Source organism: Callorhinus ursinus, unplaced genomic scaffold, assembly GCF_003265705.2.
Source record: "Callorhinus ursinus isolate GAN/ISIS: 27379988/994484 unplaced genomic scaffold, GSC_fseal_2.0 scaffold78, whole genome shotgun sequence".
Taxonomy (NCBI): Eukaryota; Metazoa; Chordata; class Mammalia; order Carnivora; family Otariidae; genus Callorhinus; species Callorhinus ursinus.
Window position 1 is genome coordinate 597,803 of NW_027397140.1, and position 25,831 is coordinate 623,633.

At 36.5% G+C, this 25,831-nt stretch overlaps 1 protein-coding gene across 6 annotated transcripts in view; it reads left to right on the forward strand.

The window, feature by feature from the left end:
• The window catches only part of HERC2 (HECT and RLD domain containing E3 ubiquitin protein ligase 2), a 264,269-nt gene that overhangs the window by 165,734 nt on the left and 72,704 nt on the right, over positions 1–25,831 (forward strand). For all 6 annotated transcript variants that reach the window (XR_012376642.1, XM_073887396.1, XM_073887397.1 and 3 more), the window contains exons 53-66: positions 7,258–7,448; positions 8,146–8,251; positions 8,337–8,428; positions 11,537–11,712; positions 15,519–15,630; positions 17,082–17,163; positions 17,272–17,415; positions 18,924–19,014; positions 19,320–19,497; positions 19,686–19,767; positions 19,852–20,023; positions 20,724–20,868; positions 21,726–21,951; positions 24,978–25,149. Coding sequence is in view for 5 of the 6 variants with exons in the window: in XM_073887396.1 (XP_073743497.1) it covers positions 7,258–7,448; positions 8,146–8,251; positions 8,337–8,428; positions 11,537–11,712; positions 15,519–15,630; positions 17,082–17,163; positions 17,272–17,415; positions 18,924–19,014; positions 19,320–19,497; positions 19,686–19,767; positions 19,852–20,023; positions 20,724–20,868; positions 21,726–21,951; positions 24,978–25,149 (1,969 nt within the window). In the remaining variant the exon portion in view is untranslated. The remainder of the gene's footprint in view (positions 1–7,257; positions 7,449–8,145; positions 8,252–8,336; positions 8,429–11,536; positions 11,713–15,518; positions 15,631–17,081; positions 17,164–17,271; positions 17,416–18,923; positions 19,015–19,319; positions 19,498–19,685; positions 19,768–19,851; positions 20,024–20,723; positions 20,869–21,725; positions 21,952–24,977; positions 25,150–25,831) is intronic.

A 25,831-nucleotide genomic window follows, 5' to 3' on the forward strand; every position in this document is an offset into this window, starting at 1 on the left:
AAAACAAGAAAGATGCACACACTTGAAAACTTGCTATCTTTTTTTTCAAGCAATGGGGGGCTGTGGGCATTAGAATAACAGGGTTTGTTTGCTTATATTTCCATAAATAACATTGAAAGGGTCTCAAGAAACTAATAAATGTTTTGTTGCATGGGGTGTGGAATTGGATAGATATATGTCTTTTATTATATCTTTTTTTATTATGGCAGAATATGTACAACACAAAATTCGCCATTTTAATCACTTTGAAGTGTACAGTTCAGAGAATGTTGCACAACATCTCCACTATTTCCAAAACTTTTTCACCACTCCAGACAGAAACTCTGTACCATTAAGCGGTAATTCCCCATTTTCCCCTCCCCCAGTCCCTGGGAATCAGCTTCCTGTCTCTGTGAATTTGATGACACCAGGTACCACATATAGGTGGAACCAAAATTTGCCTTTTTGCGTCTGGCTTATTTTACTAAGGATTATGTTTCCAGTGTTTTTTCCATGTTGTAACATGTGTCAGAACTTCATTTCTTTTTATGGCTGAATAATCTTTCATACATGCCACATATTGTTTATCTGTTTATCTATTAACAAACATTTGGATTTTTTCTACCTTTCAGCTATTATGAATAATGTTACTGTGAACATTGGTGTACAGATCTGTTTGAGTTCTTGTTTTTAAAATTGGGAGTGGAATTGCAGGGTCATATGGTAGTTCTTTGGGGAAACTCCAAACTGTTTTCCAGAGTGGCTGTACCATTTTATATTCCCACCAGCAGTAGATAAGGGTTCCAGTTTCTCCATGTCCTCACCAACATTTGTTATTTTTCATGTTTTTTTAAATTACAGCCATCCTAATGGGTGAGAAGTATTATCTTGTGATTTTCATTTCAGTTTCCCTAATGACAAATGACATTGAGCCTGTTTTCATGTCATTTTGACCATTTGTATATCTTTTTGGGGGATATGTCTATTTAAGTCCTTTGCCCACTTTTAAAGTCTTGATGTTGAGTTTTAGGAATTCTTTAAGGGGCACCTGGGTGGCTCAGTCGGTTAAGTGTCTGCCTTTGGCTCAGGTCATGATCTCAGGATCCTGGGATCAAGCCCCATATCGGGCTCCCTGCTCAGTGGGGAGTCTGCTTGTCCCTCTGCTGCTCCCCAGGCTTGTGCTCTTTTACTTGCACTCTCGATTGAATAAAATCTTAAAAAAAAAAAAAAAAAGAAAAAGGAATTCTTTAAATATTCTGCACATTGAACCATGTCAGGTGATTTGCAAATATGTCATCCCATTCTTTGGGTTATCTTTTCACTTTCTTGATAGGATTCAGTGATGCGTAAGTTTTTAATTTTAATGAAGTCCATTTTATCTATTGTTTCTTTTGTTGCCTGTGCATTTGGTGTCATATTTGCTTTCTGTGTCCACTTAAGAGACCATTGCTACATCCAAAGTCATGATTAGCACCTGTTTTTCTTTCTAAGGGGTTATAGTTTTAGCTCTTAAACTTAGGTTTTGATCCATTTTGAATTTATGTACTAAGAGTTCAATTTCATTCTTCTACATGTGTGCATCCAGTTTCCCAACACTACTTACTGAAAAGACTGTCCTTTCACCATTGAATGGTCTTGGCACCCTTTTTGAAAATCAACTGACCATTGATGTGAGAGTTTATTTTTAGGCTCCCAGTTCTGTTCTATTGGTCTATTTGCCTATCCTCATGCTAGTAGCAAACCATACATTGTGATTATGTTAGCTTTGTAGTAAGTTTTGATATTGGGAAGTGTGAATCCCTCCAAATCTGTTCTTGTTTTTCAAGATTGATTTGACTATTTGGTATCCTTTGAAATTCAGTATAAATTTGGGGATGGATTTTTCTACTTTGGTAAGCAATAGTTTTATAGGAATTGCATTTGCATTGAATTTGTATATTGATTTGGGCAGAATTGTCATTTTAATAATATTAAGTTTTCCAGTCCATGAGCAAAGGATATCTTTTCCATTTACTTAGACCTTCTTTCTGCAATTTTTCTTTCAGCAATGTTTTGTGATTTTTCAGTGTATCAAGTCTTGTACCTTCTTGATTAAATTTATTTCTAAGTATTTTTTATGCCATATTAAACGGAATTCTTAATTTCCCTTCTGGAATGTTTGTTGCTAGCATAGAGAAATATACACTACACTTTCAGCACATTTTGTGTGTTGAATTAATATCCAACAGCTTGGCAGAATTTTATTTGTTGTGTCCTGTAGTTTTTTTTGGTGTGGTTTCTTTTGGGTTTTCTACATATTAGATCATGTTATCTATGAACCAAAATGATTTTACTTATTCCTTTCCAATTTGGGTGCCTTATATTCCTTTTTCCTGCTTTAGCTAGTTCTTCCAGTACTAAGTTCAATAGAAGTAGAAAAGGTGGGCATCCTTGTCTTGCTCCTGAATTTAGGGGGAAAGCTTTAGTCTTTCACTATTGAGTATAATGTTAGTTGTGGGTTTTTCATAAATAGCCTTTCTCATGTTGAGGAAGTTCCTATCTAGTTCTAATTTGTATTATTCTCTTCTGTGGGGGATTTATAGAATCTAGTGTTAGCTCCTTTTCAAGGCTAACTTAGAATAATTTCTTCTTTTTTCTTGATCGGCCTGCCATGGGTTTATCAGTTTAATTAGTCTCTTCAGAGAGAGAAATTTTGGCTTTTTTGCTATTTCTCATACCTTTATTATTTCTTTCTTTTTCCTATGGAATTGGGTTTAGCTTGATTTCCCCCCCCACCCCAGTCTTCTTGAGGTTAATGTTTATCTCATTTTCTCACTCTGTCTTTTCTAATATATGAGCTTAAAAAGATTTTTAAATTTGTTTTTAAGCAAGGCTTAAGCTGTATCCTGCACTACTGCTATATAGTGATAGTTCATTACTTATTTCAAAGTATTTTTAAAATTCCCTGAGAATTATTTTTTTGTATTCATTGGTTTTTAAATTTCCAAACACATCAGCATTTTTACTGGTTTCTGCATTGCATTCAGAGTATGTATCCTGATTGACCTTTGACACTTTTTGAAACTTGTGTATGATTATATAACTTAGTATGTGATGGGATTTTATAAATGCTTTATGTGCGCCAAAAAAAAAAGCCTCCTGCAGTTCTTTGGCAAAGTTAGCGTTTACTTAGTGTATCTTTATTTGTTTACTATTTTTAAAGATTTATTTATTTTAGAGAGAGAGAAGAGAGTGCACTTGAGGGGGGAGGGGCAGAGGGAGAGTTAGAATCTCAAGCAGACTCACTGCTGAGCACAGAGCCTGACACTGGGCTTGATTCCAGGACCCTGAGATCATTACCTGAGCCAAAATCAAGAGTTGGGCACTTAAACGACTGAGCCACCCAGGCATCCCTTAGTGTATCATTTTTTAGCCTTTAACCTTCAATCATTGTGTATTCCTGTATTTTCGATATATTTCTTATAAGTTGTAAATAGTTTTTTTAAATTCCAATATGATGATGTTTGTCTTTCATATGGATCATTTAGGTATTTAAAGCAATTGCTGATGTATTTTTATTTAAATTGACCACTTCTCAATGTTTTTTATTTGTTCGGCCTGTTCTCTATTCTTCTATATTCCATCTTCATTTGGGCTGATAAGTTTTATATTATTTAACACCCCAGCCCCTCCCCACTTTTTGGCTTAGAAGTTAAACACATTTTTAGTATATATTTAATCTATATAAGTAGTGTATATGTTATACACATTTTTTAACAGTAGTTACTCAGAATATTAAAACATCCATTTTTGACTTACAAAATCTAATATTATTTAGTATTTTTATTCTCTCCTAAGCAGTGCAAGGACCTTAGATCCCTTTAACTTTATTTAGCCTCTTCTGATTTAAAATTGTCATGTTTTTATTGTGTTTTACAATTTTACACATACACATTTTTAACATACAAGACATAGTATTGTTATTATATATAGCCAGTATTTAGATTTTTTCACATACTTAATATTTCATTTTTTTCTATGTCTTTCATTTTTTATCTATCATCATTTTTCTCATACCTGAATATTAGCCCTTAATATTTTCCTTAATGCATCTCTGTGGTTATGAATTACATTTTTGTGTGTCTGAAAATGTCTTATTTCTTCTCCATTTTATTTTATTTTATTTTATTTTATTTTATTTATTTATTTTTTTTAAAGATTTTATTTATTTATTCATGAGAGACAGAGAGAGAGAGAGAGGCAGAGGGAGAAGCAGGCTCCCAAGGAGCAGGGAGCCTGATGTGGGACTCGATCCCAGGACTCTGGGATCGTGACCTGAGCCGAAGGCAGACACTTAACCATCTGAGCCACCCAGGCGCCCTCTTCTCCATTTTAGAAAAATACTTTTGGTAGGAATTTTCTTTAAAAATATTATTCCATTGTAATTCAGCTTATATTATTTCTGTTGAAGTCAGCTGGAAGTACAGTTATTGTTCCATTAAAGCTAATCAGTTTTTGTATTTCCTCTTAGTTTGTTTTTGAGATACTTTTTTGTTTTTATCTTACACAAATTTTACATGTGCATAGAAATGTGTTTCTTTTCATTTATCTTCCTTGGGGTTAGCAGGACTCTATTTTTATTTTCTTTATTTTTTCTAGTTTTATTTAGCTATAATTGACATATAACATTGTGTAAGCTTAAGATGTACAGTATGATGATTTGGTACATGTATATATTGCAAAATAATTACCACAATGAGGTTAGTTGGTTAGTTAACAAATCCATCATCTCACATAATTACCTGTGTGTGTGTGTGTGTGTGTGTATGTGTGTGTGTTGGATAGGTAAGAACATTTAAGATCTACTCTCAGCAACTTTCAAAGCAGGACTTCTTAAAAAATCTGTGGCTTGATATCTTTTGTCAGTTCTGGAAATTTTTCAGTCAGTCAGTATTTCTTCAAATATTGTCTGTGTCCTATTAGCTCTTCTAGTTTTGGGACTCCTCTTCCACCTGTGTCAGACCTTATCTCTATCCTGTAAGTCTTTTCACCTTCTCATTTATATTTTCTAAGCTTTTGCTCCTCAGTTTTTCATTCTAGGTATTGTTTAGTAATTCTCTTTTCATCTGAGTCTAGTCTGCTAGTAAACCTATTCATTGAATTCTTATAATTTTAATTACTGTATTTAACAGTTCTAATCTTTGTTTTTAAAAATAGTTTTCAATTCTCTGTTGAAATAGTGTCTTTTCAAACGTAAGTAAGTATCGTTATTTTATTTTTTTTGAGGGCAGGAAGATGAAATTTTATTTTATTTTTTTAAATTTTATTTTATTATGTTATGTTAGTCACCATACGATACATCATTAGTTTTTGATGTAGTGATCTACAATTCATTGTTTTCGTATAACAAGTATGGTTATTTTAAAACCTGTGTCTTATAACTCTAGTATCTGTAGACTCTGTGGATCTCTTTCTGTTGTCTGTTATTTCTGGTAGTTTTTTTAGTCATGTTATCTAGTCTCGTACGCCATTATGTACTGGACATTATATTTAAAAAATTATTTCTTGGATCCATTTGAGGCCGAAGATATTATTATTCTCCAGAGATTAGAGGAGGGAGGGTTGGTCTTCTAGGTAATTGGGGTAACTAACTATCTGGGCTCATCTCAGTCCAGTTTCATGGAATGAGATATTTCATGCTAAGCTATAATCTTTAAAAATAAACAGCACTGCATAGTTAATCTTCCTCTTGGGATTTTTCCTGTTGGGATCCTAACCCAAAGTGTGGGGTTTTTTATGGCTATCCCCTTCTCTTCTGGTGGGCGCTGGACTCCAGGTCCGGGTTCCCCCTCTCCCCTACCCCAGGCTTTGAAAAGTAGCATTTTTTCTTTTTTTCTTTTTTTGGAGGCTTTCCTTACTGACAGTTACCATCAGGGAAGAGTAGCTTCGGATACATAGCATTGCTCATCTGGACATCTCTATTCACTTAGCCTTCCTCAGATTCTGGTCTCATAATTTTTCCCATCTTGTTATTTCTGATACTTTTAAGATTTATTCATCTTTAAATGTTTTATCTGCTTCTTTTAGTTGTCCTCAATGGGAGGGCTAGATGAATTTCCAGATTTGCCATTCGTGGAAGTAGAAACTCTGCAGATTTGTTTTTGCTTTGTATTGGTAATGGCATTAAAAAAAAAAAGATTCTATTTATTTATTTTAGAGAAAGAGAGAGAAAGGGCACCTGCATGTGTGCAAGTAAGGGGGGAGAGAGAGGGTGAAAGAGAATCCCAGTAGACTCCATGCTGAGCATGGGGCTCAATCCCACGACTCTGAGATCATGACCTGAGCAGAAACCAAGAGTTGGATGCTTCACGGACTAAGCCACTCAGGCGCCCTGTAACAGCATGCATATATATATATATATGTATATATATATATATATATTTATTTATTTATTTATTTATAATTTATTTATTTATAATTTATAATTTATTTATTTATTTATTTATTTATTTATTTTTATTTATTTTTATTTTAAAGATTTTATTTGTTTGACAGAGAGAGACACAGCGAGAGAGGGAACACAAGCAGGGGGAGTGGGAGAGGGAGAAGCACGCTTCCCGCGGAACAGGGAGCCTGATACAGGGCTCGATCCCAGGACCCCGGGATCATGACCTGAGCCAAAGGTAGACACTTAACGACTGAGCCACCCAGGCGCCCCTGCAACAGCATTTTTAATAAGAATGTTTTTTGTTAGGACTGTTACTGAACTCTACATCTCCCCCACCTCGGTTTATGTGTACCATTCCATCTGGAAATACATCACTGTTGTTACTTGAGAGTCAAGTAGAATAAATCTTTATATGAACTTCATTTCATAAATTGGTATAAAATACATTGGGATTTTTGAAGCCGTTTTAGGTATTTATTAGTTCCATTTATTTATTATTTATTTATTTATTTATTTATTATTGATTAATTAAGAGTGAGCAAGCCAGCCCTGGGTAAGGGGGGTTGGAGGAGGGTTAGAAGGAGTGGGAGAGAGGGAATCTTAAGCAGGCTCCACACCCAGCATGGAGCTTGATGTGGGGCTTGATCTCACAATCCTGAGACCACGACCTGAGCCGAAATCAAGATTCACATTTTTTACCGACTGAGTCACCCAGGCTATTAGTTTCTTTTAATTTGAAAACTTATTATTTTCTTGAAGCAGGAAGCTCATCACTATATAGTATTCTTTATTTCTTGGTTGGGAAGGTTTTGCCCTACACGTATTAACACTGTTCCACCACCATTAAATAGGGCAGTCTGCAATATTTTGTGGCCGTTCTGGAAAACAGCTGAAGCGTTGTCACAGCAGTCAGCCAGGAATGCTCCTGGATAGCTGGTCCCGGATGGTAAAGAGCCTAAATGTGTCGTCCTCTGTGAACCAGGCTTCTCGTCTTATTGATGGCAGTGAGCCCTGCTGGCAGTCATCTGGTTCACAAGGAAAGGTAGTGTGCCATGTGGACACTTCCAGAAGTGCTTTTATTTAGATGGCTTTACCTTTTAAGCTTCTTTGAAAACCCTACCAAGTTATACTGAGATAGCACCTGTCAGTACTGATTTTACATTTTAGTTCATAATTATTTTTAAAGCTACTGAGTAATAAACTATCCAATTTTAATTGTCAGAGATTTTAAATGATGTATGTAATAGATTTTATCTAATTGACCAATTGATAGAGGGTGTAATAGGGTGCTGTTATTTTTGTTACTCTCCCACATAAAATGAGTTCAGATTCTTCTGGTGAGCAGTTTTTCTAATATATCTGAACAAATAGGTATTGCTCTTTGGAATGTTATCGTAATTGCACTCAAGTGTGGGGGCCCATCATCTGAACTTGTGGTCAGACTTGGAGAGAGGGGCTATTTTTCCATCTTGACTCTAGTATTTTCTATTACCCACTCCTTCATGGGTATAAGGGGGCCACCCTAGATCAGGAGTCTGTAAACAAATAATTTCTGGGGTTTAGAGTGAGACTTTCTTTTAATAAACAAGTAAGTAGTGGAATAGAATACTCCTCTCTCTCAGGCCGTATCATATATATGGATAATGTCATGTAGATCCAAGCTTTAGTGACACTGTTTTAATAGCTAAGATATGGCTGAATTTTATTAACTGAGAATCTTTTTTTTTTTTTTTTTTAAGCATTGGATTCGTTTGGAGATTTTCCCAGATGTTCTTGTTTATAGATTAAAAATGATAGTTGATCCCGCTGACAGTAGCTACATGCCTTCCCTGGTAGTGGTGTCAGGTAATTGAATTAGTTTACTCAGTATGTTCTCTCATATGATAAAAACTCCTTTGTCTGATTCCTTTATCTTCCTTCTTCCCCCTAGGCGGAAATTCGCTAAATAATCTAATTGAACTGAAGACAATCAATATTAACCCCACTGACACCACAGTGTCCCTTCTGAATGACTGCACAGAGGTAAGTGGAGATGACTTTTTTGGCTGTCTCTATATTAACATTGAGCCTATTTTCCCCCCTGAATTAAGTAATTGTATTTTAAAATTTGACAGGTATACAACTTGAATTTGCTGTTTATCAGATCAGCTTGGAAAGGAAACAAAATAAGTTTTATTCTCACTATCTTAAGTAAGAAGTGAGGGTAAAGCTCCTAGCAAAAGTTGTTACTAGGCACTTCAGATTGCTCTTTATATCCAGCAGAGGATTGTTTTCATTATGTATCTATTAATGTGTGATGGTTTTTTTCTAACTGCACATGTGACACTGAAATTGCTTTTTTGTTTTCATACCTGTTGGCATCAAGTGCTGAGCTGTTTTGATGGGTTATAAGGTAATTTTCAAAATGAATACAGGTTTTTTATAAATCTTGAATATGCTGTCTGAGAGAATCAATGAAGGTTCTTTAATGTAGTAACTTTATATTACAGAGCAGTGAGACTGTTTCTCAGATCTTTCCATAAATCTTTCTACACAGCTGTCAGCACTATTTTAATAAATTCAACATACTTAAAATAATACCACCTATACTATTGTCTCATGAGGACTTATTTAATTGGTGCAGTGATAGTGGATAAAGATATTAAATGATTGACTTTTATTCATCTAAAGTTTTTTATAGGTGAGTTTATTTTTAAATTATTAAATGTAGTTCACCATTCATTATTATTATTAGTATTATTATCATCATCATTAGTCTGCCCACATAAGGGCAGACAAGTTCAAGGTGGTGCCAGTATGTTACTTAAAAGAAGCTGATACATAGCCATTAGGTTAATTTGTTCATGGATGAAAGGTTTGTAACTTGTGTCCAGTCTATGGGAATGTACCAGCTCCTTTTCCCAGGTCCAAGAATTGATGATCTGGCCTTTATTTCCAATCTTCAATAAGTAGAATTGTGGGACACCATTCATTCTTAAATGTCATTGAGCTATTTTGTGATATTCCAATTAATACCAGTGGTGTTAATAAATGAATAAACTGGTAAATTATTAAAATGAACAATAATATTGAGTTTTTCTGAAAAAAGGTAATATTGAATTTTAGTGCATTTTATTGGTAACTCATCGCTAGCTAGGCAACTGAAAGCAGCTTGTCTAATGTCTTAATTATACTCCTGCATATTTTTATACTTTAAATCAATAACTAGAGTTAATTAAATCAGTAACTAGCTGAAATTATCATTCATAAAAGGTGTATTAATTGTAGTCCAATAAATTTTCAATTCAGAACAATTTATTACATAATACTTGGTAAGTGTAGAGTAGTATACATGATGCGTGTGAGAAATATGAAGCGTTGTGAGTAATTGGAAAACTCATGACCCACTCTCCATCGCTCCAACCAATTTAAGAACTAGAATATTAATCATTCTTGGGAAGCCAGTGGACATTCTAGCATTGTCTTCCCTATAAAAATGGCTCATTGTGGTAATTTTCTAACATAACCAAAAATAGAAAGTATACTGATTCCCCCCACAAACCTTTGACCCATCTTCAACAATTATCAACATTTTTGTCAATTGTGTTTCATTGTTTCCTTCCATATGTTTTCCATTTTTTTAATTCCTAGAATGTTTAAAAGCAAGTCCGAGATATGACCTTATCCGTATTGTGTACTTCAATATTAATCTGTAAAAAGGATTTAAAAAATGTAACCACAGTGCCATTATCACACCTAATGGTTATTCTTTTAATATCATACAATATCCAGCCAGTGTTTACATTTTCCCAGTTATACCATAAATATCTTTTTGTAGTTGGTTTATGTGCCTGCACTTTGTACTGCATGTAAGTCTTAATTCTCTTGGTTTTTCCTTGCTAAAGAAGGAAACTGGGCCTTTGTTTCCTGTAGAATTATTCATTTTTTAGTTTGTCTTTTGTATCCCAATGGTTTTCTTCCACCTGTGCTTCCTGTGAGATCATAGGTAGTAGGTCTTGAGGTTTGATCAGGTCGAGTTGAGACAATAAGAAGTTGCTGGAAGTATGTGTGCTTCGTGCTGCATTACTCTTTGTTCACAGGAAATGCAGGAATAGAGAAATACTGTAAATGCCAAATACAGGATTTGGGGCATTCTGCAGGACAAAGAACTAACTTTAACAAATGAGTGTCAAAGGCATAACAGGGAGAGGTTGCATTCTATTTGGATCCTGATTTGAACAAGCCAACAATAGAAAAATGTTTATGAGATGACCATAAAAGTTAATCACTGGTAGCATAGTAAATGATATGAGGAATTACTGTTTTGGCTATGATAATAGTAATGTCGATTTTTTTTTAAATGCCTGTACTTCAGTGATAAATACTGAAGTTTTGAAACAACATGCTGCCTGGAATTTTCTTAATATAATCCATGTATGAACAAAACTGCTCATATGTTGATAACTTAGAATAAGGTGATAGTGTTGCAGGGCTCTTTATATGATTTTCTCTAATTTACATATATTCAAATATTTTTATTAGTTTTAAAAATTATGAAGGTTCTGAACTACCTGACATTTAATCTCTTTCCTAATACATCTTGATTCAAGAAAGATTTTTTTTTTTTCCCCGAGAGAGAGACCGAAAGAGAGAGAGAGAGCCCATGTGCGTGCACATGCAAGTGGGGAGCCAGGCAAGGGCAGAGGGAAAGGGAGAGAGAGAATCCCAAGCAGGCTCCATGCCCAGTGTGGATCCTGATGTGGGGCTCAATCTCAGGATCCTGAGATCATGACCTGAGCTGAAATCAAGAGTGCAATGTTTAATGGACTGAGCCACCCAGGTGCCCCTCAAGAAAGCTTTAAGACAGAAAAGTTTGCATCATTCAGTAAAGCTATCATACTGTTTCATTTTAGTAAGAAAATCAATGTGAGTCCCATGCCTTGGATAGACATACTTGGTGATCAATGACTTCTTTTAATCTGTACTCAATAGTGACTGTTAATTTTGCCTAACTTGCTTGCTATTTCCAGAACTTAGGTAAAAGAGCTCTAACTTTCCACACATTCCATGTCTCAAATATGCTGCTCTCCAGTTTAAGTATCACATGTATTTGATTCTAAAAAGTCTGTAGTTTACTGTTTTTGTGTCTAGTATCACAGGTATATTGAAATTGCTATAAAGCAGTGCAGGAGCTCAGGAATTGATTGTAAAATCCATGGTCTTATCCTGCTGGGACGCATCCGTGCAGAGGAGGAAGATTTGGCTGCAGTTCCTTTCTTAGCCTCAGATAATGAAGAGGAAGAAGACGAAAAAGGCAACAGTGGGAGGTGAGAGCCATTTGTTTTTGGTGGTGCTCATTCCAAAATTCTCACTTTTTTAAAAGTAAATATTTTTCAGAGTCCATCGTCTCTCATGGTTCGTCTCCCCCTCCGATTTCTGCCCCTTCATTCTTCCCCCTCCTGCTATCTTCTCCTGAGGGTTCTAGAGGGGAGGAGGTGGGAGGATGGGTTAGCCTGGTGATGGGTATTGGAGAGGGCGCGTTCTGCATGGGGCCTTGGGTGTTGTGCACAGGCAGTGAATCGTGGAGCACTGCATCGAAGACTAATGGTGTAATGTATGGTGATTAACATAACATAATAAAAAAAAAATAAAAATAAAAGTAAATAATTAGAGTATATTTCATAATGAGAGTAGTTTTATGCGCTCAGGAATGTTTAGTAAATTTTAGTTGTTTTCAAAAATTTAATTTAATTTTAAGAGAATGTTTAACGTAGAAACACATTATATTTAGATAAATACCATCAAAAAGAAAAATGTTTAATTTTTCTACCTGAAATATTACAGCTAATATTTTGGTATATATCCTTGTAGTTTTCTTTTTATCTGTCCCTAATTGTGTTTTTCTATGAAATGGCATGATATGGTATATATTTTATAGTCTTCTTTGCTATGCTAAATATTTTATTGTCAACTTTTAAATTAAAATTTATTATGATAAAATATACATAACATAAAATGTATCCTCTTAACTATTTTTAAATGTCTAGTTCTGTGGCATTAAGTACATTCACATTATTGTGCAATTGTGAGTAATATTCGTCCCCCAAATATCCATATCATTAGTCTTTTGTTATGTAACTTTATTGAGCGCAGTATTTCATCTTATGACTATGTTCTCGTTTGCTTACTCAATTTGGTATTTTGCAAGAGTACTATAGTGATGACTATTACCATATTTATTCCTTCACCATCCATCTATTGAACACCTGTTATGGGCTAAACCCTGTTCTCCATCCTTTGAATGCTGTGGTGAATATGCACAATAAAATAAGACAAACTCACACACATCAGAGTGGCTTTATGACTGTGGGAAGTGCATGAAGGAGAAGTGCATGGTCCTTTGAGAATCTGCAAAAGAGCATTGATTTGTCAGGAGGACAAGGAAAACTCCCTCTAAAGGCATACTTTCAGGAAAAGTCAGAGTTTTCAAAGCCAGGTGGGCAGAAAAGGTGTTTTTGGCAGGGCAATAGCATATACCAAGGATGAAGAAAGATACCTGCCAGGTTTCTGCACATTTGCTTCTTTTATTCTAAGATGTTTATGGAGGACTGTTATGTGCAGGGGGTTGTTCTGAGCCTTGTTCATGGCCCAACAGAAAACAATGTAGATAATCACTTTCCTCAGAGAAGTTGTATTTTCCTAGATAAATTGCTAAAAGTAAATGGCTAAGTCAAAGGATATGCAAAATCAGTTTATGCATATAAACTGTTGTCCTACTGGTGTAGTCTGGTCCTTGCAGATACATGAAGGAGGCAGGTACCATGTTAGCTGAGTTCTTCTCACCATTGCCCTTTGCACTAAATGCTTTCTAGAGTGTGATGTAAGTAGTCTTTCTTTTAGAAACAGGAGCTCTGCCTCTCACTGCTATTAAAGCACATTCTCTTAGTCATGAATGGGTGGCAGCTGTGATAATAAATCAGGTTATTCTAGGGTTCTGTGATCTTGAGTTTGGATTCTGTCCTGTTTTATTTTGGAAAATTTGAATTGAAACTGAAAAGAAAATAATACATATAACATTACCTCATCTAGAATATATGTTGTACTATATGTTATGATTCCAGCTGATTTGGTAAGGAAGGAAAATACCAGTTCACTTAAATGAATCATTGAGATTTTCAAGAGAAAGGATTATAGGTTTGTATATTCTTATTCAGTAACTACGAAAATGAATTGGACAAATACATAAATACATGTATATATGAGATAATCAAAAAAGTTTGAGCTTTTACTCATTGATTAAATTTTTACATAATTGAATACATTAACAAAAGATTTCTAGGTATTTGAATGTAATGTTTTTCTTTTCCTGTCAGATGTTAATGAGCTAATAATTTCAGGGTGAATAAGTGGTCCCAACAGTCTCCCACAGAGCACACACACAACTGGGGTATGCCCACACTGATGACCCACTGGCCTCCATTCTGACTGGTTGATAATTATGTGGTACCAGTCATTATATATCTTGAATATCACTCTTGGTGTCCAATACATATTTTTGACTAAAAACGTGTTACAGGGTATATCAAGTATAAATAGTCTGCGATTTATTTGACTTGCAAGTTTTTGACTTTACAATAGCGCAAAAGTGACACACATTCCATAGAAACCGAACTTAAAATTTGGATCTTCTCCTGAGTTAGCAATATGTGGTACAATCCTCTCTTTTAACACTGGGCAGCAGCAGCGAGCTATATAGCGCTCAGCCATGTAATCACAGGGGTAAATAACCAGTATACTTACTTTAGCCATTCTGTACCCATACCATACTTTCACCTTCAATATAGTATTCAAGAAATTACATGAGATATTCAACACTTCATTATAAAATAAGCTTTGTGTTAGATGATTTTGTCCAACTGTAGACTAATATAAATATTCTCAGCATGTTCAAGGTAGGCAAGGCTAAGCTATGATGTTGAGTAGGTTAGGTGCATTTTTAAAATACTTTTCAACTTAACGATATTTTCAATTTATGATGAGTTTATTGAGGTAAAATACTATTGGAAGTAGAGGAAGATCTGTAATTACAATATAATATACTTGCTCTTTTGTGCCTGGTATCAGATGAAAGGATTTTCCTACATTTTAATCCCCAGACCATAAAATTTTGATCCCTTAAAATAAATATTCGTTAGTATATATATATTAAAAAATCTTACCTATCTAGAACCTAGTCTCTGGAGCTGTTGGTTGTCCATCCTTGTTTATAAAAATAGAACAAAAGCAAATAAAAAGCCAAAAATCTCAAACACAGGTTCCTTAGTACCTGGTATTAACTAACAACCAAGAAAATCTAACACTGTCCCATGTACTTGGTGGTCTCAAGTTCAAGAATTAGAGCACTCTGTAGATTAAACTTCCAACCCATTGAGGGCAGGTCAGGAGATAGAATGAACAAGGTGGTGGGAACCAGCTGCCAGAGCTATGCTTCAGAAGCCTTGGGGTATGGGGCAGGCCTCTCAGGAGAGAAAGGAGGTAGGGGACCTCTAGTCCAGCTGGCCTATATGGTGGGCAGAAGATGTGAAGGAAGAAAATTGCATTTTGCTTTGGGACTTGTAACTGTGTTAGAGTACCTCAAAAGTTGTATGGTTTTATCTATTTTATTAGTTCTTTGAGGGAAAAAAATTACCAGATGTTTAGGTTTAAGGACGTTGCCAAAATGCCAGACCCAGTGGTAACTCCTATTAATCAGTGTTTTCTGCATTTAACATCTGTAGTAGCTATGTGTTGACACATTGGGTGGGAATATCTGTGAATCAGTAAAACAGCTGTTGTGTTCAAATTGGTGTATAAGAAGAAAAGAGCTGCACAGTGTGTCATAGAAAGGTCTCCACCAAAAACAAGGCTAGAATTAAATTATAGTATTAAAAGGTAGCATGCTGGTATCTAGGATTTTGACCCTCTGGTACACTAACTTGTGTATTTACTTGAGGTTTCATTGTATTAAAACAAAACTTTAAAAGTTTCTGATAGTAATCAGCAAACTTTACTTGCTTGAGGTTGCTTTCCTTTTTGTTAAAAAAAATATTTTTATGTTGAATGACCTCTATTTCTGTCTTTTTTGTTTGGTTAGCCTTATTAGAAAGAAGGCTGCAGGGCTGGAATCAGCAGCTACAATAAGAACCAAGGTGTTTGTGTGGGGACTGAATGACAAGGACCAGCTGGGCGGCCTGAAGGGCTCTAAGGTATCCCCCCTCTTCCTGAAGTTCCTATGTTACCTGTCATCACATGATTGGGGAGGAGCTTTGCTGGTGCCTTTGTCCTAGAGAGGTTCAGTAATAATTAGACCTCTTCTAAGGTTTTTATGATGGTTTGCCTTCTATAAGTTGTTTTTTAAATTGACTTTTCTGAAGAAATTCTCGATATGAACTTGTCATTATTATCAAATTTAGTTTCTGTTAAAGCCTCTGTCCTTGGAAAATAGTGCATTTTAGTTGTAGTTATATTATTGCTGTTCTATAAACTAGAAAATACACTTTTGAAAAGATTTGACAAGTATATAGATGAAAATTATAGACTGTAATTATATTTATTTTGCCATCAATACAATAAGCATTTTTGCTTACCATGAACAAAATAATGTGTAAAAAATGCTGTAGTGGTATGAAGATGAGCAAGATATCATTTAAAGAGTAGTTATAACAAATGATGCATTTGAACTAGAGTTGAATTCAGTATCTATTTATGTTACTTAGTGTCTCTTAACTGAGGAGCCACAAAACAAATACCTCCAAGTTTTAGTGGCTGGAAAGAGTTTCTCTTCAGTGTCTCTGCTTCCTTTTAGTATTCTGTGAAACTTCACCCATCATAAGATCCCTTATTACCTGCATTGTTGAGAAGCTGAGAAGGAAAGTTAGAACTCATTTTAAGTCTCTCCTTTCAAGTACAACAGACCTTCATCTGTATTTGAACAGTCTTGAATGCATTTGTGTTTTAAGGCCTGTAGACTCCATTTGGAGGTGGGTAGGGGGCACTAAGATCTGGGAGTCTCAGTTGTGATAGTACAGGGCTGTCTAGGTGATCCTGAGGCACATGGCCCTTTGTTGGAGTTTGTACATGAAGGGTAGATTTCTTGCACCGTAGTAGTGACTATCTGATAATTTCTAGGAATCATAAAGGGTTTTTGGCCAAGGGCTTTAAGAATTTTAAATTAGGTCGCACTCATCTATAATGGGAAATTGAAGTGTATAATTTCTTAGAGATGTCAGAATCAATAAGAATGAGTAGGACAAGACCTGAAATAAGATGTAGTTTACCAGATACTTGGTTATATCTTTACATTATGTATATTTTATTTTTCACCTTTTATTATGGAGCTGTTCAAACATAGCAGGTAGAAAGAATAGGGACCTGAGCCCTCATGTTCCTGTACCAGCTTCAACAGTTAACAGTAGAAGGTCACATTTTTTGTCTTTATTTTATTTATTTATCTTACACTCCCCTCCCTCCCCCCATTTAAAGTATATCTCAATATATTCTTTCATCCTTAGAATACTTTAGTGTATCTCCAAGAGAAAAGAACTTCTTTGGTAAACAGTAATTTCTTATATCATCTAATGAGGATACTTTTAATTTTAAAAGCATAAATAAAATGATCTTTTTCCTTCTTTTGCTTAACAAAAAAATCCTGTTCTAGATAAAGGTTCCTTCATTCTCTGAGACACTGTCTGCTTTGAATGTGGTACAGGTGGCTGGTGGTTCTAAAAGTTTGTTTGCAGGTATGATTATTCTTATACCAAAAATTTTTTATAAATTATGCTTACCACCAAAAACATAGTTGTTATGTTGTGAAAAGTGAGTCTTGTCCTTGCTCTTGTTCTTTGCAGTGACTGTGGAAGGGAAGGTATATGCCTGTGGAGAAGCCACGAATGGCCGACTGGGGCTAGGCATCTCTAGCGGGACTGTGCCCATCCCTCGGCAGATTACAGCTCTTAGCAGTTACGTGGTCAAGAAGGTGGCCGTTCATTCAGGTACAAGGCCAGAGTTGGCACTCATACGCAGATAAGCCTGTTGCTTATGCTCTGCAAATAATTACGGCCTTTAAATAATTTTCCCTAGGGTGTATTCTTTTTCAAGTTTACTTAATTATTAAGAATAAAAGTTGGATAATGTAAATCTCCAGGTGGTCTAGAATTTAAGTATTTTGCTACACGAGGCTTTTTAGAGATCAGCAGTTGTTGGCATTCCAGGTGTGTAGGGACTACCCCTCTCCAAGGTGTGGGTTTTCAGTCTCGGAGCTGTGGTCTTTGGTTCATGGCATCTTTGAAATCATCATGGTCTGTGCTTAAATATGTGTTATTTTTCTGGCAAAAGAGCCTATAGCTTTCATCAGATTTCCAAAGTGTCTGTGAACCCCAGTGATAAGAAAGATCCTTTGAAAACAAATCACACTCTCTCAATTTAGGAAACCTTTACTGAGAATTATTTCAAAGCACTATGCTAGGCCTCTGAGGACTGGAACTAATAAATTAGGTACAAAACTCAGTTCATGCCTGCACTGAATAGGTTTAGGTTTAACCCCATATAAAAGCAAGTCCAAACAGTACTGGCTTGAGCAAGATAGAATTTTACTTTTCTTCTCTGTAAAAGTCTGGGGATGGGGTCCAGGGCTAGTATGGTAGCTCTGTGCCCATGAGGAGCACAAGCGCAGGCTTGCTGTTCTTTCCACCTTCATTGACAGATGACCATGCAGCTCTGTATAGGTGGGCACAGACAGATGTGTCCTCCAGCCCACTTAGCCCCTCTAAATAAAGCGCTTTTCAGGAAGCATCGCTCACTTCTGTTGGATCTCTGTCACCATCCTCTCTGGGTAAGGGACTCTGGGAAGTATAGTTTTTAGCTGAGCACATTGTTACTCTCATTAGTGTGGGTTTTGTTGGTAAAGAATAGGGCAGAATGAATGGTTTGGGGGACTGGGAGCCCAGGAGTTGGCAGGGACAGAGGTGACAGAGAGAAAACACCAGTAAAGATAGTGCTCTTCAGTCTTGGGGCAGAGTAGATGGGCTGGGAGAATGGTCCCCACTGGGGAAGAGCATGACCACGAAAGAATAGGTATAATGTGTTAATTGTGAATGACGGTGCTTTTGCTTAAATAACTCCACAGTTGGTGTACATTTCTCTAAAGCTTAATTGCCAGTGCATTTGATAATTTCCCTAATCATAAATGTACTTATTTTTACTTTTTTTCCACCTGAATTTTGATCTTTTATATATTTAACATAACAGGAAACTCATTATTAAACATGGCACTATTTTGCTTCTTCTTTGCAAGTAAAATCCATTCTAGGATTTAAACTTTGTAATTTAATAAAAGTTCACTGACTTTATGTATTTTCACCCTGAAATGCTGATCCTATCTACTCATTTATTGAACGTGTATTCATTGAACAAATGCTGCATGCCAGGCAGAGTAAAGTAATAATGCTGTGAACTTTTTGTAAATCAAATTTGGCAGCCTATATCTGTGTGAATGTTACAGGTGGCCGACATGCTACAGCTTTAACTGTTGATGGGAAAGTGTTTTCCTGGGGTGAAGGTGATGATGGCAAACTTGGACACTTCAGCAGAATGTAAGAATATTTTCTTCATTACTTGCTAATAAGAAACATTACTTATGATAATAGTGAATATCCTTTGGTAGTTATTTTGCAGAAAATTAAATAGGATAGGTCATTCTTAAAAATGGAATCTAAAAATATATTTGTTAAAAATATCTCTGAATGTGATTTGGCCTCATGATCTGTTTTAATGTTTGATAGTTAAGTTGATCTACAGATGTTGTTTTGACTAAATGTGGACCAGTGTAGATGTCCTTTTTTTCTTCTTTAAAAAAGACTGGATTGATTATAGGCAATATTATTTAATCTTGTTTTAGGAACTGTGACAAGCCACGGCTTATAGAGGCCCTGAAAACCAAGCGTATCCGGGATATTGCCTGTGGGAGCTCGCACAGTGCAGCCCTCACATCCAGTGGGGAGCTATACACCTGGGGCCTTGGAGAGTACGGCCGGTTGGGACATGGGGATAATACAACACAACTAAAGCCCAAAATGGTGATTATACACATTTTTGTTGCTTACAGAAAGCTTACCATCTGCTGATTTCAAGAGAAGATAAGCTTCGAGTCTAGGAAAGTTCATAAAGACATGTGCGCATTATTGGCTTTCAGTCTATGGAAAAAATTTCCCTTGTTTTCTCAGTGCCTGTGCTTGATTCTGTTTTTAAATTTGTAATTGAGTAGGTGAAAGTCCTTCTTGGTCACAGAGTAATCCAGGTTGCATGTGGAAGTAGAGATGCACAGACCCTGGCTTTGACCGATGAAGGTGAGCTCCTGCCTGACTCTGTGTTTCTGGGTGGGTAGGAACATCATGAAGCACTGGCCTGAAGTTTGCATTTTTTAAACCTAGGTTTGGTATTTTCCTGGGGTGATGGTGACTTTGGAAAACTGGGCCGGGGAGGAAGTGAAGGCTGTAACATTCCCCAGAATATTGAGAGACTGAATGGACAGGGAGTGTGCCAGATTGAATGCGGAGCTCAGTTTTCCTTGGCCCTCACCAAGTCAGGAGTGGTGTGGACATGGTATGTAAACTCTATGTCACCCATCAGTGTGTCTGTCCATGTGAGACAGTGGTGGGCCTCCGCCCTATAACCCATGCCCACCCTGGAGGGATGGTTAACCTTCATTTTCTTATATCCAGGCATCTTTTTTCTTTTATTTATTTCGAGTTGGGATTAGTGACAATATTATAATAAGAAATTTTTCTTGTAAGTGGGTTATTTGGAAAAGAAGACTAGAGAAATTTTAGTCCAGCTTGTCTTCCCTGATTAGGTGAGGTTTATGTAGACAGTTTCTTTTTTCTTATCATGCCAGAAGCCTAGTGATCAATTGGGCAGAAAGCAGACTTCTGATTTCTTTGATCCTGAAAAAGTTCATGTCTCTCTTGTGAAAGCTTATTTTATTAAATTTAAAAGGAGTGGGGCATCCAGCTGACCTTGTGACAATGTGATGGGCCTTAGTTTGAGTATTGTGACTCAGAGACAGCTTGAGGAAGAATTAACCTATATCAGTAACTTAAGTGTACACAACACACATTAAGGATCTTGCTATAGAATTAATGAATTAATGATATACTATTTTACAACATAATTTCAGAGACCCTGGGCACTGTGTGTGATGTTAATGAGCTGGCTCTAGTGCCATAAACAATGACTATTTTCCTGTGGAACATTGCCAGACAATAACCATATATTAAAATGCACACTGTTGATCTCCTTGCAGGGGGAAGGGGGATTACTTCAGATTGGGCCACGGCTCTGATGTGCATGTGCGGAAGCCACAGGTAGTGGAAGGGCTGAGAGGGAAGAAGATTGTGCATGTGGCCGTTGGGGCCCTGCATTGCCTGGCAGTCACAGATGCAGGGCAGGTAAGCTGAGGTGACAAGTCCTTGTGTCAAAAATATAATTCATGATGAAATGAAATGAGTCTTAGTACTTAAAGAACCAGGAGGATGGGCTGTGCCCATTTTGTTCTTGTGTGTTATCTGCCCAGTTGTCAGCGTAGGCAGGGACACCCGGTAAATTAAAGAGTTGCTGACTGACAGATGTTGTAAAGTGGTAGGCTTTCCTGCTCTAAAGTCCACCTGGAATGGTGAAAAGATTATTGTCATTGAAGGTGCTCCTACTGCTAAGGTATTAGCAGTGTTTTACTTTAGAAATTGATAACCGATGGGGAGATATATGTACGTCATTTTAGAAATAAAGTCATTCTTCTGTTTTGAGAATCCATATCATGACAGGCTCATGTTATATTTTAAAAATTCATTTATGACAACAAATTAGCACACTTTTTTTTTCTCAAATTTTTATTTAAGTTCTAGTTAGTTAACATATAGTGTAATATTGGTTTCAGGAGTAGAATTTAGTGACTCCTCATTTACATATAACACCCAGTGCTCATTATAACAAGAGCACACTGCTTTTTAATCAAAATGAACTAAAAATGAATTACTCCTTCTAATTCTGTAAAGCCAAGAAGTGAATTACATGAAAAGTGAGCATATTGTTTTTGATCATTTTTCTTTGCAAAATAAAGGAAAAAGTAACTATTGAACTTAGTTGAAGAGGAGAATCTCCCTGCTTCCTAAAACAAAACAGAACAGATGAATTCATTGGATTGATATTAAGTAAATACTTATTTATAGTTATTGGAAAGAAGTTTGAAGTAAATTTAAAGAAAATGTTCTCAAATGTTGAAAAATTCTGTTTTTGTTCCCTATAACAGGTTTATGCTTGGGGGGATAATGACCATGGCCAACAGGGCAATGGCACAACCACAGTTAATAGAAAGCCTACGCTTGTACAAGGCTTGGAAGGCCAGAAGATCACGCGAGTGGCTTGTGGGTCTTCACACAGTGTGGCATGGACTACCGTTGATGTGGCAACACCCTCTGTCCACGAGCCCGTCCTCTTTCAGACTGCAAGAGACCCTTTAGGTGCTTCCTATTTAGGTAACACAGATTTGTGTTTAGTATGAGATACTTCTGTATGGTAGAGCAACATCATAGATAGAATATTTAATAAGACCACCAGATTAAAGTTTTTAGCACTGTGTTAACTGCATTCTGAACCAAGGCCACAAAGTAATTCATGGTGCTTTGATTTTTCCATGCTGGAATGAAAATTTTAAAAGGAGGTATGATGCTGATTCTATTATGATCAGTTCTGGCAATGCTGTATAATAACTACTTGACATATATAAGCACTGTGCTGGGCTGGGCTACTTGGTATTTTTAACAGCTTAACTCAGATATAATTGACATACAACAAACCATACATATTTAAAGTGTAATTTCCATGAGCTTTGACATGTGTGCACCTGTGAAAGCATCACTGCAGTCAAGATAAGTGAAAATATGCATATTCTTTGTGCCCCTTCTCAGGCTTCCTTTCTCCTACAACCACTTGACTTGCTTTCTGACACTATATCAGTTTGCATTTTATGAGTTTTATATAAATGGAATCATACAGTAGGTACTTTTTAAATCTCACTTTTTCCACTCAGGATCATTTTGAGATTCATCTATGTTGCATGTACCAATGATTCTTTTTCATTCTTGAGTAGTATTTCATTTATGCGTATACTGCAATTTGTTATTAGTTGCCTGTGGGTGGACTTTCAGGTTGTTTCCAGTTTTTGGCTCTACAAATACAGTTGCTATGAACATTCATGTTCAAATCTTTATATGGACCTACACTTGCATTTCTCTAGGGTAAATACCTAGGAGAGGAATGGTTGAATCATTTGGTAGGTGTATGTTTATCTTCTTAAGAATCCTACTGACTGTTTTTGCAAAGTTGTTGTTCCAGAGCTTCAGCTTACTCCATATTTTTGTCTACACTTGGTTTGGTCAGTCTTTATAATTTGAACCTAGATTTGTGTAGATATGTAGTGGTATCTCATTGTGATTTTACTTTGCATTTCCCTGATGACTAATGATGTTGAGCATCATGTGTATTTACCATCCAAATGTGTTTTTTGTTGTGGTGCCTATTCCTATCTTTTGCCTATATTTAAAACTAGGTTGTTTTCTTACTGAGTTTTGAGTGTTGTTTTTAATTTTTTATTTTTTTTAAGATTTATTTGACACAGAGAGAGACAGTGAGAGCAGGAACACAAGCAGGGGGAGGGGCAGAGGGAGAAGCAGGCTTCCCGCAGAGCAGGGAGCCCTATGTGGGGCTCGATCCCAGGACCCTGGGATCATGACCTGAGCCAAAGGCAGACGTTTAACCACTGAGCCACCCAGGCGCCCCTTGAGTGTTCTTTATAAATTCTGGGTACAAGTCTTTTGTCAGATATGTGACTTGTACATATTTTCTCCCAGTGTTGCTTGTCTTCTCATCCTCTTCACAAGTGAATTTTAAAGAGCAGAAATTTTTAATTTTGATAAAGTCCATTTTTTTTAATGGATCGTACTTTGGGGTTTATATCTAAAAAGGCTTTGTGTACTCAAGATCACGAAGAATCATTTCTGGTGTTTTCTTATGTAAGTTCTGTAGCTTTAGATTTTCTTTTTAAAGATTTTATTTACTTATTTGATAGAGAGAAAGATCACAAGTAAGCAGGCAGGCCAGAGGGAGAGGGAGAAGCAGGTTCCCTGCTGAGCACGGAGCCTGATGCGGGGCTCGATCCCATGACACTGGGATCATGACCTGGGCCAAAGGCAAACACTTAGCTGACTGAGACACCCAGGCACCCCTGTAGTTTTAGATATTTAAGTGTGTGCTTGATCCTGAATTAAATTTTATATATTGTGTACTGAAATTCTTTTGGGGGGCGTGTGTGTGGATATCCAGTTGTTTCAGTTGCATTTATTGAAGAAAACTATCCTTTCTCTGTTGAATTGCTTTTTGCACCTTTGTTGAAAATCACTTGTCAATGTATGTTGTGGATCTATTTCTGGATGCTCAGTTTTGTTGCCTTATTTTTGTATTTTGATGCCAATACCACATTGTTTTGATTACTATAACTTTATAAAAGACCCAAATTCATGCTGTGGTAACTTCTTTAACTTTGTTCTTTTTCAAATGCTGTTTTGAGTGTTAGAATCAGCTTGTCAATTTTTAGAAAATAGCCTGCTGGAGATTTTTGTATGTCTGTAAATCTTTAGTTTAGATACAGGTAAGTTACTCTGAAATGTTTTGTTCCTTTTGGGTCTTGGTTTTGGATTTGTTTAGTGGCTTCAGACCTGATGTTAGTCTGGGGCTAATTATTCCCCACCACTTAGACAAGACCCTTATGAGTACTTAGCCCCCAGTGAATAATGAGGTCTTCATGTCTGGCTGATGGGAGCAAGTGCTATGCTGGTTCCTCTGCATTCTTCCAGCATACGTGCTGGGCTTCTAGTACTTTCATGTAGTTCTTTCTTTGGCTTTGGGAAGTTCCTTCTCATGGAGGCACCCATCACCTTTTGCTGCATCGTCAACTGGGGTGAGTGAGGGTACTTGCACAACGCCCTGACACACTTATCTGGGCAACTGTCTCTTCTCTGCTTCTGTTTTTGTGAACTCTGACCCATTGGCCTCCCTGCCCCAGAGCTGTGCCTCCTTTACACATGTAGACCACTTCCCTTGGCTGAAGCCTTTGAACTCTTAGGGCAGTGATGAGCTGGGTCATGTGTCCAGTAAGACTGTGTATTGGTGAACCATTGTTTTGTCTTGTCTCCATTGTTTTGTATTATTTTTTGTCTTGCATTTCAATGGTAAATAAATACAGGTAGTTACCATATTTTCATAACTTTTTTTTTGTAGTCAAACAGCAAAGCTTTGATGAAAATAACTTCTTTATAGAAGTATGAATAAATAGGTTGCTTATTTTTTTGTTTTTACTCTGGAAGACCATTAGCCTAATACTTAATCTGTGAAATAGTAAAATGCAGATTGCAGTGTGTTTTAGAAATAAACTGAAGAGGTCAAATAGGAATAGAGCAAACTCTGATCTTTAAAATTGATCCCAAATTTTATTTTCCTTTTTCAGGTGTGCCTTCAGATGCTGATTCTTCTGCTGCCAGCAATAAAATCAGTGGTGCAAATAATTCTAAGCCAAATCGCCCTTCTCTTGCCAAAATTCTCCTGTCATTGGATGGAAATCTGGCCAAACAGCAGGCCTTATCTCATATACTTACAGCATTGCAAATCATGTATGCCAGGTAGGCTTGTTGGCTAGCTTTTGAAATCCTGCAGTTATTTAAATTTCAGGTTTTGTATTTTTGGTTAATCAAATGTCTCAGAGAATGTTGTGTTATTGTCTTTAAATACTGTGAGTTTTAGGTCATATACCCTTAGATAGTGAATGATGATTTTTTTTTTAAAGATCTGTTTATTTTAGAGAGCGAGAGAGTACGTGTGCACACGAGGTGGGAGAGGGCCAGAGGGACGGGAAGAGAGAGAGAATCTCCAGCAGACTCCCTGCTGATCATGGAGCCTGAGAACACAGGGCTTGATCTCATGACCCTGAGATCACGGCCTGAGCCAAAATCAAGAGTCAGATACTTAACCGACTGAGCCACCCAGGCACCCCTGTGCTTTTTTTTCATGGGGGTTGAAATATGAATCAAAATTCCAAATTGGGGTGCCTGGGTGGCTCAGTTGGTTAGGTGTTCGACTCTTGATTTAGGCTCAGGTCATAATCTTAGGGTCATGAGATTGAGCTCTGCATTGGGCTCCGTGCTGGGCGTGGAGCTTGCTTAAGATTCTCTCTCCCTCTCCCACTACTCCTCCTCCACCCCTGCTCTCTCTCTTTCTCTCTCTCTCTCAAAAAAGAAACCCAAATTAAAAAAAAAATTTTTTTTTTATGGCCAGTAAGCTCTAAGCATTACTATTTGAAGAATG